Raw genomic sequence first — 15,004 nt, 5'->3', positions numbered from 1 at the left:
TTTGGGGTTCTTAACCACAGTTAGACCGGCGCTTTCGGAAGGAACAGGTTCGGTTCGGTTCGGAACCAACCGAAACGCAGTGCGACGTGTGCGTTTTGTCGTTTTATATCGTTAGGCAGAGCATAAACTTGTCGCCACCGTTAAACACTTTCCCGATAAAAGCTTCTTTCATCTTTTATTTTCCCGGAAAAAAAAAGAAATCAAATTTTTACTCCCCATCTTCCGATCTCTTTCCTTCTACGGACTCTTCTCTCTCGTGCATCTCAGATCCAAGCGATGTCGATGATTCGCTGTAAATTATTGTTGTTATTCTTCGCTATCTTCTCCGTCCTGCTTCAATCTTCCACTTCCCTGATTAGTTCCTCTAGCGTCTTCATCAATCCTTCCAAAGTCAAACAGGTTTCATCGAAACCCAGGTTTGCTTAGAAACCCTTTAGTGATTTTGGAGAAATTTGAGCTCGCAGTGTTAACAAGTCTGGAAAATTTGATACTTTTGTCTTTGTTCAGGGCGTTTGTGTATGAAGGGTTTCTCACGGAATTGGAATGTGATCATATGGTTTCTCTTGTGAGTTGTTTCATCTTCGTTTTCGAGCTTAATTTAGAAACTTTATTTTGTTTTCTCTGTTAAAAATTCTAAATTTTCGATGTGTTGCAAAAGGCAAAAGCGAGCTTGAAGAGATCTGCTGTTGCTGATAATGATAGTGGAGAAAGCAAATTCAGCGAGGTTCGAACCAGCTCTGGCACGTTTATCTCCAAAGGAAAGGTTCGATTTTTCTCTTTGTTTGCTTCCCTAATTCTTACTCTGCTGGTAAAGTTTAGAATTTTAATTCGAAGTAGAAACTGGATCTCTCTCCCTTTGACGTGTTCGATTTTGGAATAGATCGTGTTTCTTAGGTCTTAATTGGCGTAAGTAGATGCTGATCCTGCAAATGATAGATTTTGATAGTTCAAACTCCAATTTCTGGTGGATTACAACTCGAAACCATCTTATGCTATGATGGATCTTGGAAGTTGGAAGATTGACCTCATGATTATGTTAGATTGTTACTTAGCTAGCTAATTTGTTCCGGACAGTTTTTGTGTGTAAATGGTAATCAGTGATGAAATTTTTTTGGACTCAGATCTGTAAATGTTGTGTCATCGTTGTGACTACCGTGATCTGTTACTCTTACACCTGAAGTTTCTTTTGTGAATCACAGGATCCCATTGTTTCTGGTATAGAAGATAAAATCTCCACTTGGACATTCCTTCCTAAAGGTACAACACACTCTGAATTTCTTATTGAAAAATCTTGAAAGCTCATTATGTTGAATTCGTTACTTTCTGTGGTGACAGAAAACGGGGAAGACATTCAGGTATTGAGATACGAGCATGGTCAAAAATACGATGCTCATTTTGATTACTTTCATGACAAAGTCAACATTGTCCGTGGTGGACACCGCATAGCAACGGTTCTCATGTATCTATCCAATGTGACGAAAGGTGGAGAAACAGTATTCCCTGATGCAGAGGTTAGTGCTTTCAATTTTTTTGTGCATAGTATTCCCCTAAAAGATCATTCTCGTGTCATTCTTTCTTATACAGATCTGATTTCTATAGGTACCTTCTCGCCGAGTACTCTCTGAAAACAAAGAAGACCTTTCTGATTGTGCCAAGAGAGGAATCGCCGGTGAGAAACTAAACAGATAATAATAATTCTTCATTTCCTGGAAAGAAAAGATATTTGAGTAGAAATCTTAGACCGTTTGTGTCTGTATGGGTAATTTTATATTAGTGAGACCAAGGAAAGGGGATGCTTTGTTGTTCTTCAACCTCCACCCAGATGCAATCCCGGACCCATTGAGCCTTCATGGTGGATGCCCCGTCATCGAAGGAGAGAAATGGTCGGCGACCAAGTGGATCCACGTGGACTCATTCGATAAGATTGTGACACCAAGTGGAAACTGCACGGATATGAACGAGAGCTGTGAGAGATGGGCAGTTCTTGGGGAATGCACAAAGAACCCAGAGTACATGGTTGGAACTACTGAGCTTCCTGGCTATTGCAGGCGAAGTTGTAAGGCTTGTTAGACTTAATCTTACCTCTTCTTCTTCTTGTTCTGTGCCATAAGACTCTCAAAAATTTCTGCTTTTTGGAGTTTCTTTTGTTGTTGTTTCTTGTAGAGTTGTTGTTGTTGGTGAACTTTGTTCCAAGGAGAGTTCTGTAAAACTATAAATGTCCCTGAAAAGAAGAATATGTAAACAGTACACATATAGATTCAGTCAAATACTCTATAGGTTATAATATAAGTGTATTTCTTGGTATTGTCAACTCTGTGTCCTGTCTGGCCAGTGGCACAAAACCACATAGGATATCACTTTTTTTTTTTTTTCTTCTCTTTGTAGTTTCTGTCTAATTAAAGCATTGAACTAAACAGTTTGAGGAAAGAGCAATCGGTAAGCATATAAATTCAATCAAATGTTTGAGAGGTAATTGGTTGTGGTGTGTTCCATCTTTTCCTTTGTTCTTCAAAGCTTCCTATGACTGCAGATTGTTTCTTATCATCGAGTCTAGAAGCAAAACTCTCATAACAACCTCTCAAATCTACTCTTTCAAGTATCTTTATTTGTTTTCCCCGCAGTTTATCAATCAATATCTGACCATCTTTTGATTCATCCCCTTCAGCGATCACTTTTATTTGCTCAGATCGCAGTTTCGGCTTCAATGTAGCAAGATCGCCTCCCAAGAGAACTGCTCCAATAATTTCCCCTAAGAACATGTCCTGCAACAAGGGAGGGTTAGTTTGAAAACAATCAGGGCCAAAATCATATTTGTCTTAAAGATGAAACAAAATGACAAGGGAGGCTTTACCATGTGCGTGTATCTCCTGTGATTCTGATGAAGAGCTTGCAATCTAGCAAGAAGCCGTTTCACAAACCGAGCTTCCGGTGTTTTTCTTGAGGAATACAGTCTATCTAGCAGTGGTTGGAAAGAACTCAACTTGCGTTGGGTTGCTAGAGGGATGAGTGTGATGTTTAGATCGGATTCAAGAACTATCTTAGCTGCTAAAGGATCAAGAAACATATTGAATTCGGCATATGCATTCGAGGGAACTGTGAAAATGTTCCCTTTGTCTGATTTCTTACGGCTTATATGTCCACCCACGATGTAAACTTCCTGCAATTTACAACAGAAGCCATTTAAAATTAAATCTAGGATCTTGATTGAACTTATCAAAGAAAGTATCAGAACTTTCTTGCCTTGATTAGTGAGGATGATGTTTTATCTGATGAGATAATCTTGGCTAAGCTAGTCAAGGGTCCATTGGTTAGTACGGTGATCTTAGACACTTCACTAACAGATTTGGTCAGAATATTTTGCCAAACTTCAAGTGCCAGAGGTTGTCGGAGTTCAGGCCTATCAGTGTCCCTCGGAGCTCCATGTTTCTCTGAATTCTCTGCAGTGTTTCTAAAGAATAATGTTGGTAATTTAACGTCAAAAAAAGAGTAAGAGACCTAATGTAATATATAACTTTGCTACATGGTGTATATATAGATACCTACGAGGGCTTCTTGGGAGGTCACGAGCAAGGCCATAGAGAGTGTCAGAATCAAGAAAACCGCCACAGCCTTGTGGAACCGCTTTGGCGTACATGCAATCTCCAACAGATGAAAATACCGGTTCAGATTGGTTCAATGCTAACATATCTCCTAGACCGACCGGAATGTCATCGCGTCCCATCATATGAAGCAGATCGTAGACCACATCGATTGTGGCTGCGTTAGCCCAACCTGTTGGGCTCACGATAATCGCCTATAGAAGAATTTAGAGTGATATATCAGAGAGCTGAAGTGTTACTTGTGTTTAAAGCAATAGTTATATCCCTCTTTTATTTAGGGTTACATTTTCACCTAGTAACTTGTGTAGAAAGAAATGGTTTTAAACCCTTCAAAACATACCTTCAAATCTATAACTTCCATCGGAACTTTAAGAAGATAAAAGAGAGAGAGGAAATCTCCAGCACTCATGTCCATATCAAAAACAACAGGGTTCCCTCCTAGCCGTGTGTTACTGAGATCTGCTAAGAATAACTCTTCTCTATAGTACAGAAACTGAGATGAAAAGTTAAACCTCCCTGTTTCTTCAGGTCTATTCAAAACCTATTTAATATATAGACAAGTGACTCAATTATATTAAGTACTTAAAATAAACATTTGATCAGTCACATTTTTTAGGGCAGATATTTTGCCTCTTGAGAACATAAAAACTCACTTCCAAGAAATCTTCATAGAATTCTCTATCCAGATCACTTTTGAAGTTTATGTTCGGTTTAGCTCGTGTTGCGACAAGAACACGGACTGAATCAGGCCCGGAGGTCTCTTGTGTGTAGCCATCCTAATGTGAGCATAATAAAAGAGAGATTATTTGCATATATTAGTGTACACTAAAATTAAAAAAGGATTATATGTGGAAACATACGCACCTTGCACATTCCTTTATTGCTTCTCGGTATGCAGATTGGATCGCGCAAATTCCTCTGGACATGACCACTGTGAACTCCTCCAAGGGTAAGGTTAAACTTTGGAGTTCTTCTTTTATAAAAGAACGGATTTGAACTGTCGGATATTCCATAAGGTTCGTTTGAAGTAACAATGGTTATGTTCATATACTCCATCTCCGCAAAATCATTCTCACCATTGTTGGTGTTTTCGTTACCAGAGTTTCTCATGATCAACACTGCAACACCAGCAGTGAAAGAATCCCACATGAAGTAATTCTGATAAATAAATAAAAAACCAAATTAAACTTCATAACTTCTTAGACAGCGTTTCAAACATCTTGACGATGAATTCTATGGCTAAGTTAGTTAAATGCTCATATTTTGTAGAAACGAATCATGAATTTATAAGAACGATGGAAAAAGAAGATATACACCATGCATGCTCCCTAAAACTTGTTATACAAAAGTATGGATATATACATTTTTATTTCATGTACCAACACTCGGGTACAGCTAAGATTAACAGAAATGATTCACCTAACTTATAGCTTAAAAACTGAATCCAGGCTGAAATAACTCATAACCTAATTACTCATATTTGCACTTCTAATGGGATGCATATGAAACTAGCTAGGTCTATATTAGTATATTACCGTGTAGAATTCTTCAGGTGACCAAGTGTCTCTGATGAATTTCAGAGATGAGAAAATGTACTGAGCTTCGTATGTTCTTTGGTTCATCTCAAAGATCTCAAAGAACTTTTTGTTAATTGGTATCGTATTGGTTGCATCTAGAGGAACCATTGTAATCGGAACACCTGAATGGATCACCTGTAATATAATGGACATAAAACAACATTGAAGAAAACACAATACACTCACATTACTACATATAATATATCTTTATATTAATCTGAAAACCTGGTAAGCAGCGAAAGGATCGGCGAAGATGTTGAACTCAGCGTAAGGATTGCTAGTGAAATCTGTGAACAAGTTTCCACAGAATCCGCTAGGGTTTGGACAGCGTACACTACCACCCATAATGTAAATGTTCTGGATATTATGTTTGAGGTGAGGATGTGACATCAGGAAGAGAGCCAGATTGGTGTGAGAACCCATCACAAAGATACTTATTGGACCTTCTGAAACTTTCTCGACCATTACTTGTTGTGCCGTTGGTTGCAAGACAGGAGTGTATCTTCTGCTCCCCTGTTTTTCCCACCAAAAGACAAAAACATACGATTTCATGTTTTAATTTTATGTACAAATTCTCTTTACGTAATAAGAGCACTAATTGTTTTGGTTAAATATTTTATTTGTTAGACATATCAAATTCTAATTTTATAAAATGCATGAATGGCTAAACATAGGTTGAACCACTGGACTAACAAACATCTTTGAAATAGAAAATATGTCAGAACACTTATCTCCACCATGTGGCCATATTGAACATTTTTTATACAAAAGAAACTAAGTAAAAAAGGCCTCTAAACCTAATTCTGTCGATCATATTGTTTTGGTTGGATAAAACATTCTTGATAATATTAAGAAAATAAAATACCTGAGGAAGAAAATGTTTACGAAATCCATAATTGGAGTCAATGTCGAGTAGGCCTTTACGACCTTTAGGAATGGATTGTCTGTATCTGCATCCTCCTGTTGTTGTCATCCCCTGTAATCAATAAGTAATTTTTTTATTTTTAAGTATCTTAAAACTATGAAAACTATACAAATTATTCAATTCATCTTCTACATACTCGATTAATATTGTTACTGACTTACTGTGGTGATCACCCCTGGGTACATGTTAAAATTACTATTGTATATGCAAAAATGTTAGAAATGACAGAAGAGAAGAAATTGTATACTTAACATTTTACCAAGATTAAAAAAAAAAAAACCTGTTCGATGATGGGAAGATAACCACCGACGTCAGGAAGAATAGTACCGTCGTCGAGAATACCACCTTCACCTCCAACACCAACCGCGATATCATCACGACCCATCATGTATAGAATGTCGTATATGTGATTCACTCCATGTCCTGCGTTTGTCCAAGCATTGGCACTCAATGTTATCCCCTGTTTCAGCAAAACAGAGCATTAAGAAAGAAGGAAGTAAGGGATGATGGCCGAAGTAATGTGCTTAAGCTCACCACTAGATCGAACTCTGTTTTGTTTTGCTTCAGAAGGTACAGAAGAGCGATGAAATCGTCTGTGTCGACATCTGTGTCCAATAGAATACGGTGTGGGCTAGACATAACACATGCCAAGTCATAACCTAAGAGTCCAAGAATTGTGACGACGAGAGTTAAGAGCCCAAGAATTGTGACGACGAGAATGGACTTTCGTGGGTTCAACATCACAAGGAAGAAGCTTAGAGAGTTCTGTTTCTTGCCTGAATGTAAAACAAAACTCAAGATCTGTAACTACATAAAGTAATTGACTAAAATGGTTAACAACAAGGTTATTATTATTTTTAAGAAAACATCATCTTAATAACGTTACACTTTTTAAGTAACTAATCTAAATCTTAAGGCAATCTATATATTTTTCTGTTGATACTTTTTTTCTTTTTTAAATTTAGAACTAATCTAATATATTTTTAAGATATTTTTTTGTCATCAGATACGTAATACAATATGGCTGTCGGCTTTCAACATTTTCTATACAAATTTTTTAAAAAAACAATCAAAAACTAATACGGATAGAGGATTTTTCCTCAAATCTTAAATTAAAAATAATTCGTTAGAATATTAATCTAGACAATCAGAGTTATTTTCTAAATTTCTGTTTTTCCAGATTTCTTATTTTTTTTATTACATAAAACATAACTATTTGAAATTTAAATGGGAGATTTCAGGAAAAAGGGAAACAAATTTGGTTTATTCTAGAGAGAGGATACTCTATAAGAAACAAGTTTAAAAAAAAAATTGAATAAAATATAATCTGGTTTATTCTTGTACATAGTAATCTATGCCAACATGTTTAGTCAGCTTGGTGGTGAGCTCCACTTCTTCTTTTGTTCTTCAAAGCTTCCTATGACTGCAGATTGTTTCTTATCATCGAGTCTAGAAGCAAAACTCTCAGAGAAGCCTCTCACATCTACTCTTTCGAGTATCTTTACTTGTTTGCCGCGCACTTTATCAATCAATATCTTACCATCTACCGATTCATCCCCTTCAGCTATCACCTTTATGTGCTCAGCTCGCATTTGTGGCTTCAATAAAGCTTGATCCCCTCCCAAGAAAACTGCTCCAAGAATTTCCCCTAAGAACATGTCCTGCAATAACAATTTAGGTTAGTTTTTAAAACCAGCTGAGCTGAGGCTCTTGACTACTCTTGATTTTTTTTTTTTTTTTTTTGCTTTTGTCATAAGATGAAACAGAATGACAAGAGGTGCTTTACCATGTGCGTGTATCTCCTGTGTTTCTTATGAAGAGCTTGCAGTTTTGCAATCAGCCGCTTCACAAACCAAGCTTCGGGTGTTTTTCTAGAGGAATATAGTCTGTCAAGCATTGTTTGGAAAGAGCTCAACTTCCGTTGCGTTGCTAGAGGGATGAGTGTGATGTTTAGACCGGATTCAAGAACTGTCTTAGCTGCTAAAGGATCTAGAAACATATTGAATTCAGCGTATGCATTCGAAGGGATCGTGAATATGTTCCCTTTGTCTGATGTCTCAGGGTTGATATGTCCACCCACGATGTAAACTTCCTGAAATTTACAACAGAAGCCATCTTAAGTTAAATCTAGGATCTTGATGGAATTTAACAGAGAAAGAATCAGAAAGTTTCTTGCCTTAATTAGTGAGGAGGCTTTTTTATCTGATGAGATGATCTTGGCTAAGCTAGTCAACGGTCCATTTGTAAGTATAGTGATCTTAGAGACTCCATTACCAGGTTTGGTCAGATTTTGCCAGACTTCAAGTGCCAGAGGTTGTCGGAGTTCAGGCCTATCAGTGTCCCTCGGAGCTCCATGTGCCACTGAATTCTCCGCAGTGTATCTGCATAATATGTGGATATATATCTTGCGTAAAATGACCTTACCATATCATTGTAGAAATATTAACATATTCTTAAGAATTTCACATCAAAATAAGAGATGAAGGTCATTTTGCTCATCAATTGGTCACTGATGTATACCACACATACATACCTGCGAGGGCTTCTCGGAAGATCACGAGCAAGACCGAAGAGTGTGTCGGAATCCAAAAATCCGCCACAGCCTCGTGGAACAGCCTTGACGTACTTGCAACCTCCAACCGGTGGGAAAATCGGGTCAGATTGGTTCAATGCCAATATGTCTCCTAGACCAACTGGAATGTCATCTCGACCCATCATATGAAGCAGATCATAGACCACGTCGATTGTCGCCGCATTAGCCCAACCGTTTGGGCTTACAATTATAGCCTTGCGAGTCAAGACATAGTGGGTGTTAGGGTATTGAGGAAAACAACATATTGACTTAGTTACTTGTGTAATAAACAATCGTTGTAATGGAGCTATTTGTTACCTTCAAATCTATTTTTTCCACCGGAACTTTGAGAAGGTAGAAGAGAGAGAGAAAATCACCGGCGCTCATGTCCATATCGAAAACAACAGGCTTTCCCAGCCGTGTTTTGCTAAGATTTGGTCTAAACAATTCTTCTTTGTAGTAAGGAAACTGAGATGAAAAGTTAAATCTCCCTGTTTCTTCAGGACTATTCAAAACCTGTTCATTATGTAAGCAATTTGATTACATGAAAAAGTGTGATCTCTAACTTTATCTAGGTTAGATTTGTGCGAGATTATGAAAACTTACTTCCAGGAAATCAACATAGAACTCTCTGTCAAGTTTACTTTTGATGTTTATGTTCGGTTTAGCTCGCGTCGCGACTAGAACACGAACTGAATCAGGTCCAGAGATCTCTTGAGTGTAACCATCCTAATGTTAATCATTAAAGAGGTTAAGATTGTATTGTTTACTCTGAAACAAAACCAAATCAGAAACCTAAAAGAACAGGTATATTATGAAATAACACAAACCTTACACTTCCCTCGTCCTTTTCCACTTTTTGGTATGCAAGTTGGATCTCGCAAACTAGTTTGAACATGACCACTATGAACTCCTCCAAGGGTTAGGTTAAACTTTGGAGTTCTTCTATTATCAAAGAATGGATTTGAGCCATCTGATTTTCCATAAGGTTTGTTTGAGGTAACAACGGTTATGTTCATATACTCCATCTCCGCGAAATCGTTCTCACCATTCTTGTTGTTCTTATTAACAGAGTTTCTCATGATTGAGACTGCAACACCAGCCGTGAAAGAATCCCACATGAAGTAACTCTGAGAATATCACCAACTTTTTTCAGAAAAAGAACGTTTTGAAAACGTTCATGATTAATTAGTTTGGGGAAATGGAATATTCATAAATGTGATTACCTTGTAGAATTCATCGTCAAACCAAGTGTCTCTGGCGATTTTGAGAGACAAGAAAACGTATTGAGCTTCGTATGTTCTCTGGTTATTCTCGAACGTTTCGAAGAACTTCTGGTTGATAGGTATTGTGTTGGTTGCATCTAGAGGAACCAGAGTCACTGGAACACCTGAATGAAACACCTATAACAACACACAAACCGAGTCTAGTTTTTTTTTTTTTTAAAGTCTAAACAAACTGTGATATATATATATATATGTGTAAAAACATCACAAACTATTAGATAATAAATTTAAAACCAAATAAGTCTCTGTCAAGAAGATTAAAGAGTAGGACAACGAACCTGGTAAGAAGCGAAAGGATCAGAGAAGATGTTGAATTCAGCGTAAGGATTACTTGAATAATCTGTGAACATGTTTCCACGGTTTCCACACTGTCGAGGTTGACATTCAGCAGCCGTGGAGTTCGCCGGACAGCAGCCAGTTGGATTTTGTGACCGGACACCACCGCCCATGATGTAAATGTGTTGGATGTTGTGTTTCAGTTGAGGATTTGACATCAAGAACAATGCGAAGTTGGTGTGGGATCCTATGAGGATTACTGTGGTTGGACCTTTGGAAATTGTGTCGGCGATCACTTGTTGTGACGTTGGTTGACGTAGAGGAGTGTATCTCCTCTTCCCCTGTTTTCCCACAGGCATAGACCAACCACGTATATAATTACGAAACAATAACAAAAACACCACCAAAACAAAAACATTACCAACTAACCCAATCTTGGATACTACCAATACTTTGAGCATTTGTTCTGTGAGACACATATTATTTGAACTAATAGTACCTTTATACTTTGTTTACCAAAACTATCAAAAAAATTATATATAAAGAACTAATTCTTTAACTTTCAAGAAAGAGAGTTGAGATAATTTAGATCAAATTTCGTTAATGATTTGTACTGTTATTATAAGTTTTGAAGAAGTTTGATATCACTAAGAGAAAAAAACTGAATATGGATATATTGTACACATCATATACTTCTAAAGTTTACAAAAAACAACCAATTATTAATCTTATGTTTTTGTATAGTGAAATATCACGACAGGACCGATCCTAAACCTACAATTATATGTGTCACTAGTGTATTGGAATCTATTATTAGTAAACCGACAAGTGTAATTTGGATGTGCAAAGTCAGCTACTTCTATTGGAATCCACCATTGCTATATGATTCTAACGACACGTGTAGCCGAAGAGATACCAACACCCAATGTCACAAAACCTTCCACAAAGTTTTTAAAACAATTGATTAAAGATTCGAAATGGTGGTTGCAATTAAAAGTAGCTTAGTTGGTGCGACTGGATCATGCGATCTATATGATATATAATATTGAAGCTATTGTAATTCTTTACATAACCAACGCTAATATAGTAGGTATAGTTTATACGATCAGTGTAGTTTAAACTTTAAACTTAAAAAATCGTAAGCTAAAAATTACAAAACATACATTTGGCAGCTAAGCTTTATTTATATAAACTGCCATATACATGTAAGCAAGGTTGATTATGAAAAACACCAATTTCTGAAAATAGTAATATTTTCAAATAATGTCGAGAAAAAGCAAAAGGAATGTTTTCAAATCAATCTTTTTCCGTTTCTGAAATCCTTTTAAAAATTTAATAATTCTATTTGGATTTAATACTCTATAGTATTGTTTTTTTTCCTGAAAGGTGACAAAAAAGTGTTTGTTGTTTATGTAAATAATCCGTTTACGTATAAAACAAAGTCAAAATATAATAAATACCTGAGGAAGAAACTGTTTACGAAATCCATAATTGGAGTCAATGTCGAGAAGTCCTCCAAGACCTTTAGGAATGGCTTGTCTGTATCTACATTCCCCTGTTGTCGTCATCCCCTAAACACACCATTTTTTTACATTTTCAAACAAACCAAACGAATACAAAAAAAGAGTTAAGAATCGAGAAAACAAACAAAAAAGAAGAAGAGAGAACCTGTTCAATGATCGGGAAATAGCCACCGACGTCAGAGTGAATAGTACCGTCGTCACGAATCCCACCTTCGCCGCCGACACCAACGGGGATATCGTCACGACCCATCATGTGCAATAAATCGTAAACTTGATTCACTGCGTGCCCTGCGTTTGTCCACGCATTTGCACTCAATGTGATCCCCTGTTTCAGAAAACAGAGCATTATACTAAACAGAAACTAAAGATAGTATTGAAGAGAACTGATCAGACTGAGAAAGTTACTTACGACTAGATCGAATTCTGACTTGTTGAGTTTTAGGAGGTAGAGTATAGCGAACAAATCGTCTGTGTCGACATCTGTATCCACTAGAATACGGTGTGGGCTAGACAAAACACAAGGGAGGTTTTGTCCTAAGAGTCCAAGAATAGTGACGACTGTGATGGACGAGAACCACACACTCTTCAAAGTTGGGCTCGTCAACATCTTTGAAAGAAGATGAAGAAGATGAACGGAAGTGAAACAAACTCAAGATCGTGTTTATCCAAATGGAAGAGACCAAGAAAGATTCTGATTCAAGAAAGCATTACATAGAACTAGAATCAAAGCTAAAACCAATGAGAAGGAAAGGGTAAACAAGAAACCACCTATCACCAGCCTGATGTGTAAGGTAGTTTCTTTATGTATGTTTATACTGGCGAATCAGCTCAAAGGGAGAGAGAGAGAGAGAGAGAGAGAGAGAGAGACTGTTACATCAAATGATCAAAGCCTTACAAATTAGAGAACAACACACGAAATGGCAAAAGATGAGATTTCTTAGGCGTCTTTAGATATCATCTTGTCTTCTTTTCCAACGTCTTTGTATCTTAAAAAGCCGTGGCTTACATAAACAGTTCTGTTGATAGGGTTGCAGGAAAAGAAGAAAAGATAAACCGACGTGCAGATGCAGAAAGGGAGAGAGGAGAGTGGAGAAAAGAAAAAGGAGAAAATAGTTGGCAGCGAGGGACCAAAATCGATATTAAAAGAAGAAGAAGCTATTGGTGGTATCTCTAAATTAATTAGGTTTTAGGAAAATGAAAAATTGAGGAAAAAAACTTGTAGTAGTCAACTTCTTAAGAATGTGTCTTGAACGTTCCCTAGCTATTGCTTCTTTTACATTATGACTGTTGTGAATTGTGATGTCTTTATTTTACACTTATTTTAATATTTCGGGTCAAATATTCTTTATGCATCTACTTTGTTATAATTTACAATACTAAAATAAAATTAAACCTGCACCAAACACGAATAAATCTGAATGTAATGTATCTTTGGTTAGTAATTGTAGGGAAATATGTGTTTGACAAATGTAATAACAGAAATGTTTTCTTTAAAACAAAAAAATTGTGAATTTGCCACATCAGCAAAAAAACTCTTTTTATATATACTACTAATGCATAATAATAATTCTTTTTTCTTGTATTAAGTCACTCATTAACTACATCATATGTGTGGTTTGTGGTTCTTCTTTATGGAAAAAGATGGTTAAAACTTAAACACATGAACTTACAGTATACATGCATGCACCCAAAACTTAATGTTAACAATTTTTTATTTATTTTTATTAACGAAATTAATTTTCGTTTCACATCCAACAAGAAATAACGAGTTTGAATAAGTCAACCAAAAAAAAAAAAATTACATGATACTCACGTGCGTGTATTTATATATTTGCTCTTCGTTCCAAAAATCAAGATATTATAAGGGTTGCACATAGATATAATTAAGTATTAGTTATCTTTTATTTTAATTTGTAACTCTATACAACGGGAATTATAGATTATTATATTTATTGTAACATAACATTTCAAAGAAAATATAGAGAATTAACTATCTTAGTTAGAAGATAACAATCAACCACTAAGTTACCAATCATTTCTGCTAGATTGTGTAACCTTGAACTGTATTCCAGAAAGCAAATGGGAGCATGGTCTTTCAACCTAGCTCGAAACATGTGTGCACGAATATATATATATATATTATCTTTTACGTGGAAACATGTCTTTATTAGTATATATACATACGTACATATATATATATATTTCTTATAATTAGTATTATATTCCTTATTCGAACGTGGTTTTATTTACAATTCAAAACATTTGTAGACATGCACTTCTTGTTACCTTTTTAGGTCGTATATGGTGAAAACTATAGTTAATTTTGGGGTCAAGCGTGAACTCATCATATATAATTCATTGTTTCATAACGATTTTTCTTTGTATGCTTTTCTTCTAGCTAGTAATTAGTAGTATCAATGTTTATATCTTAACAATTGCTTTTTAATACTATAAATTATCCAACTTGTGATCACATTATTTACCCAAGTCAAAGAAAGATGATTCGGATCCGTCATCAAAGAAAGCATACCATAAACAAAAGGAACAAATCACAACTTGTGATTAATTAAAAATATATATGTATATATATTTATACAACTTTTCATTAGAATCAAATTACAAGATTAAAAAAAAAAGAGAAATCTATTGTAACCACGAAACTCATTATGGGTGTGTATTGTTGTGTGTTTTTTTAATTGAAAAGATGCTATCTCCTATATAGTTTTTGTTTGACTTCATTTTCTCGAACAGTTTACCCTAAAAAAACTAAAAATGAGGACTTCAAGAATCACGTTGAAACTACGACATCTAGATCACGTGCCGTGATTCGGTTCTTCTTGTTCGAAGTCCACCGATGGCGGATGGCCTGTGCTCAATTGTAGTAATTAATTAGCCCTCCTTACTTAATTAGTAATCTTCTCCAATTAAATTAGTAACTAGTAATTTATGATTTCCTGTGACATTTTCTTACCTTTTTTCTTTGGTTTTAAATTAATATATTATATGATACCTGATATTTTTTAAGAATGTGATTTGGCGAAGGGACCATGAGTTGATAATCGTGTATGTTTGTATATATGGACTACACGTATAGAACAACTTTGTACGCCAACAATTAGTTTATAGAAATATACATTTTTATGTGAAGAACATATAAGGTAAGATACGATAATAACAAAAATTACTAGAGACTGTAAAGTTTAATAATATCGAATATCATTGATTCATTTCCATAAGTTGTATGTG

General features: G+C 35.8%; 4 protein-coding genes across 4 annotated transcripts; 1 reads left to right on the top strand and 3 right to left on the bottom strand.

Annotated features, from left to right (window-relative positions):
- The first annotated feature begins 184 nt into the window (after positions 1–184).
- LOC17882813 (probable prolyl 4-hydroxylase 4) lies at positions 185–2,304 on the top strand. The gene is made up of 7 exons (XM_006288265.2): positions 185–416; positions 508–565; positions 659–763; positions 1,200–1,257; positions 1,336–1,511; positions 1,600–1,669; positions 1,775–2,304. The coding sequence occupies exons 1-7, from the start codon at positions 277–279 to the stop codon at positions 2,068–2,070; spliced, it is 903 nt and encodes a 300-aa protein (XP_006288327.1). The 5' UTR covers positions 185–276; the 3' UTR covers positions 2,071–2,304.
- On the bottom strand, positions 2,148–4,709 carry LOC17882923. Its single transcript, XM_023781432.1, has 7 exons — positions 4,464–4,709; positions 4,253–4,375; positions 3,940–4,140; positions 3,521–3,793; positions 3,241–3,435; positions 2,852–3,157; positions 2,148–2,762 (listed from the first exon to the last, which is right to left on the bottom strand). Exons 1-7 carry the CDS (start codon positions 4,707–4,709, stop codon positions 2,451–2,453), a joined length of 1,656 nt encoding a protein of 551 aa, XP_023637200.1. The 3' UTR covers positions 2,148–2,450.
- A 562-nt stretch (positions 4,710–5,271) lies between these two features.
- LOC111829909 (pyrimidine-specific ribonucleoside hydrolase RihA) lies at positions 5,272–6,842 on the bottom strand. The gene is made up of 5 exons (XM_023779950.1): positions 6,636–6,842; positions 6,382–6,561; positions 6,042–6,152; positions 5,402–5,689; positions 5,272–5,298 (listed from the first exon to the last, which is right to left on the bottom strand). The coding sequence occupies exons 1-5, from the start codon at positions 6,840–6,842 to the stop codon at positions 5,272–5,274; spliced, it is 813 nt and encodes a 270-aa protein (XP_023635718.1).
- A 503-nt stretch (positions 6,843–7,345) lies between these two features.
- On the bottom strand, positions 7,346–12,865 carry LOC17882069. Its single transcript, XM_006286970.2, has 12 exons — positions 12,168–12,865; positions 11,904–12,083; positions 11,696–11,806; positions 10,238–10,576; positions 9,900–10,076; positions 9,504–9,803; positions 9,280–9,402; positions 8,992–9,189; positions 8,635–8,888; positions 8,278–8,482; positions 7,888–8,193; positions 7,346–7,762 (listed from the first exon to the last, which is right to left on the bottom strand). The coding sequence occupies exons 1-12, from the start codon at positions 12,363–12,365 to the stop codon at positions 7,472–7,474; spliced, it is 2,682 nt and encodes an 893-aa protein (XP_006287032.1). The 5' UTR covers positions 12,366–12,865; the 3' UTR covers positions 7,346–7,471.
- Between the last annotated feature and the right edge of the window lie 2,139 nt (positions 12,866–15,004).

The sequence above is a fragment of the Capsella rubella genome, unplaced genomic scaffold, assembly GCF_000375325.1.
Source record: "Capsella rubella cultivar Monte Gargano unplaced genomic scaffold, Caprub1_0 scaffold_6, whole genome shotgun sequence".
In the NCBI taxonomy this organism is placed as follows: Eukaryota; Viridiplantae; Streptophyta; class Magnoliopsida; order Brassicales; family Brassicaceae; genus Capsella; species Capsella rubella.
Note: the sequence above shows the minus strand (reverse complement) of the source record. Positions and strands in the feature narration are given on the sequence as shown.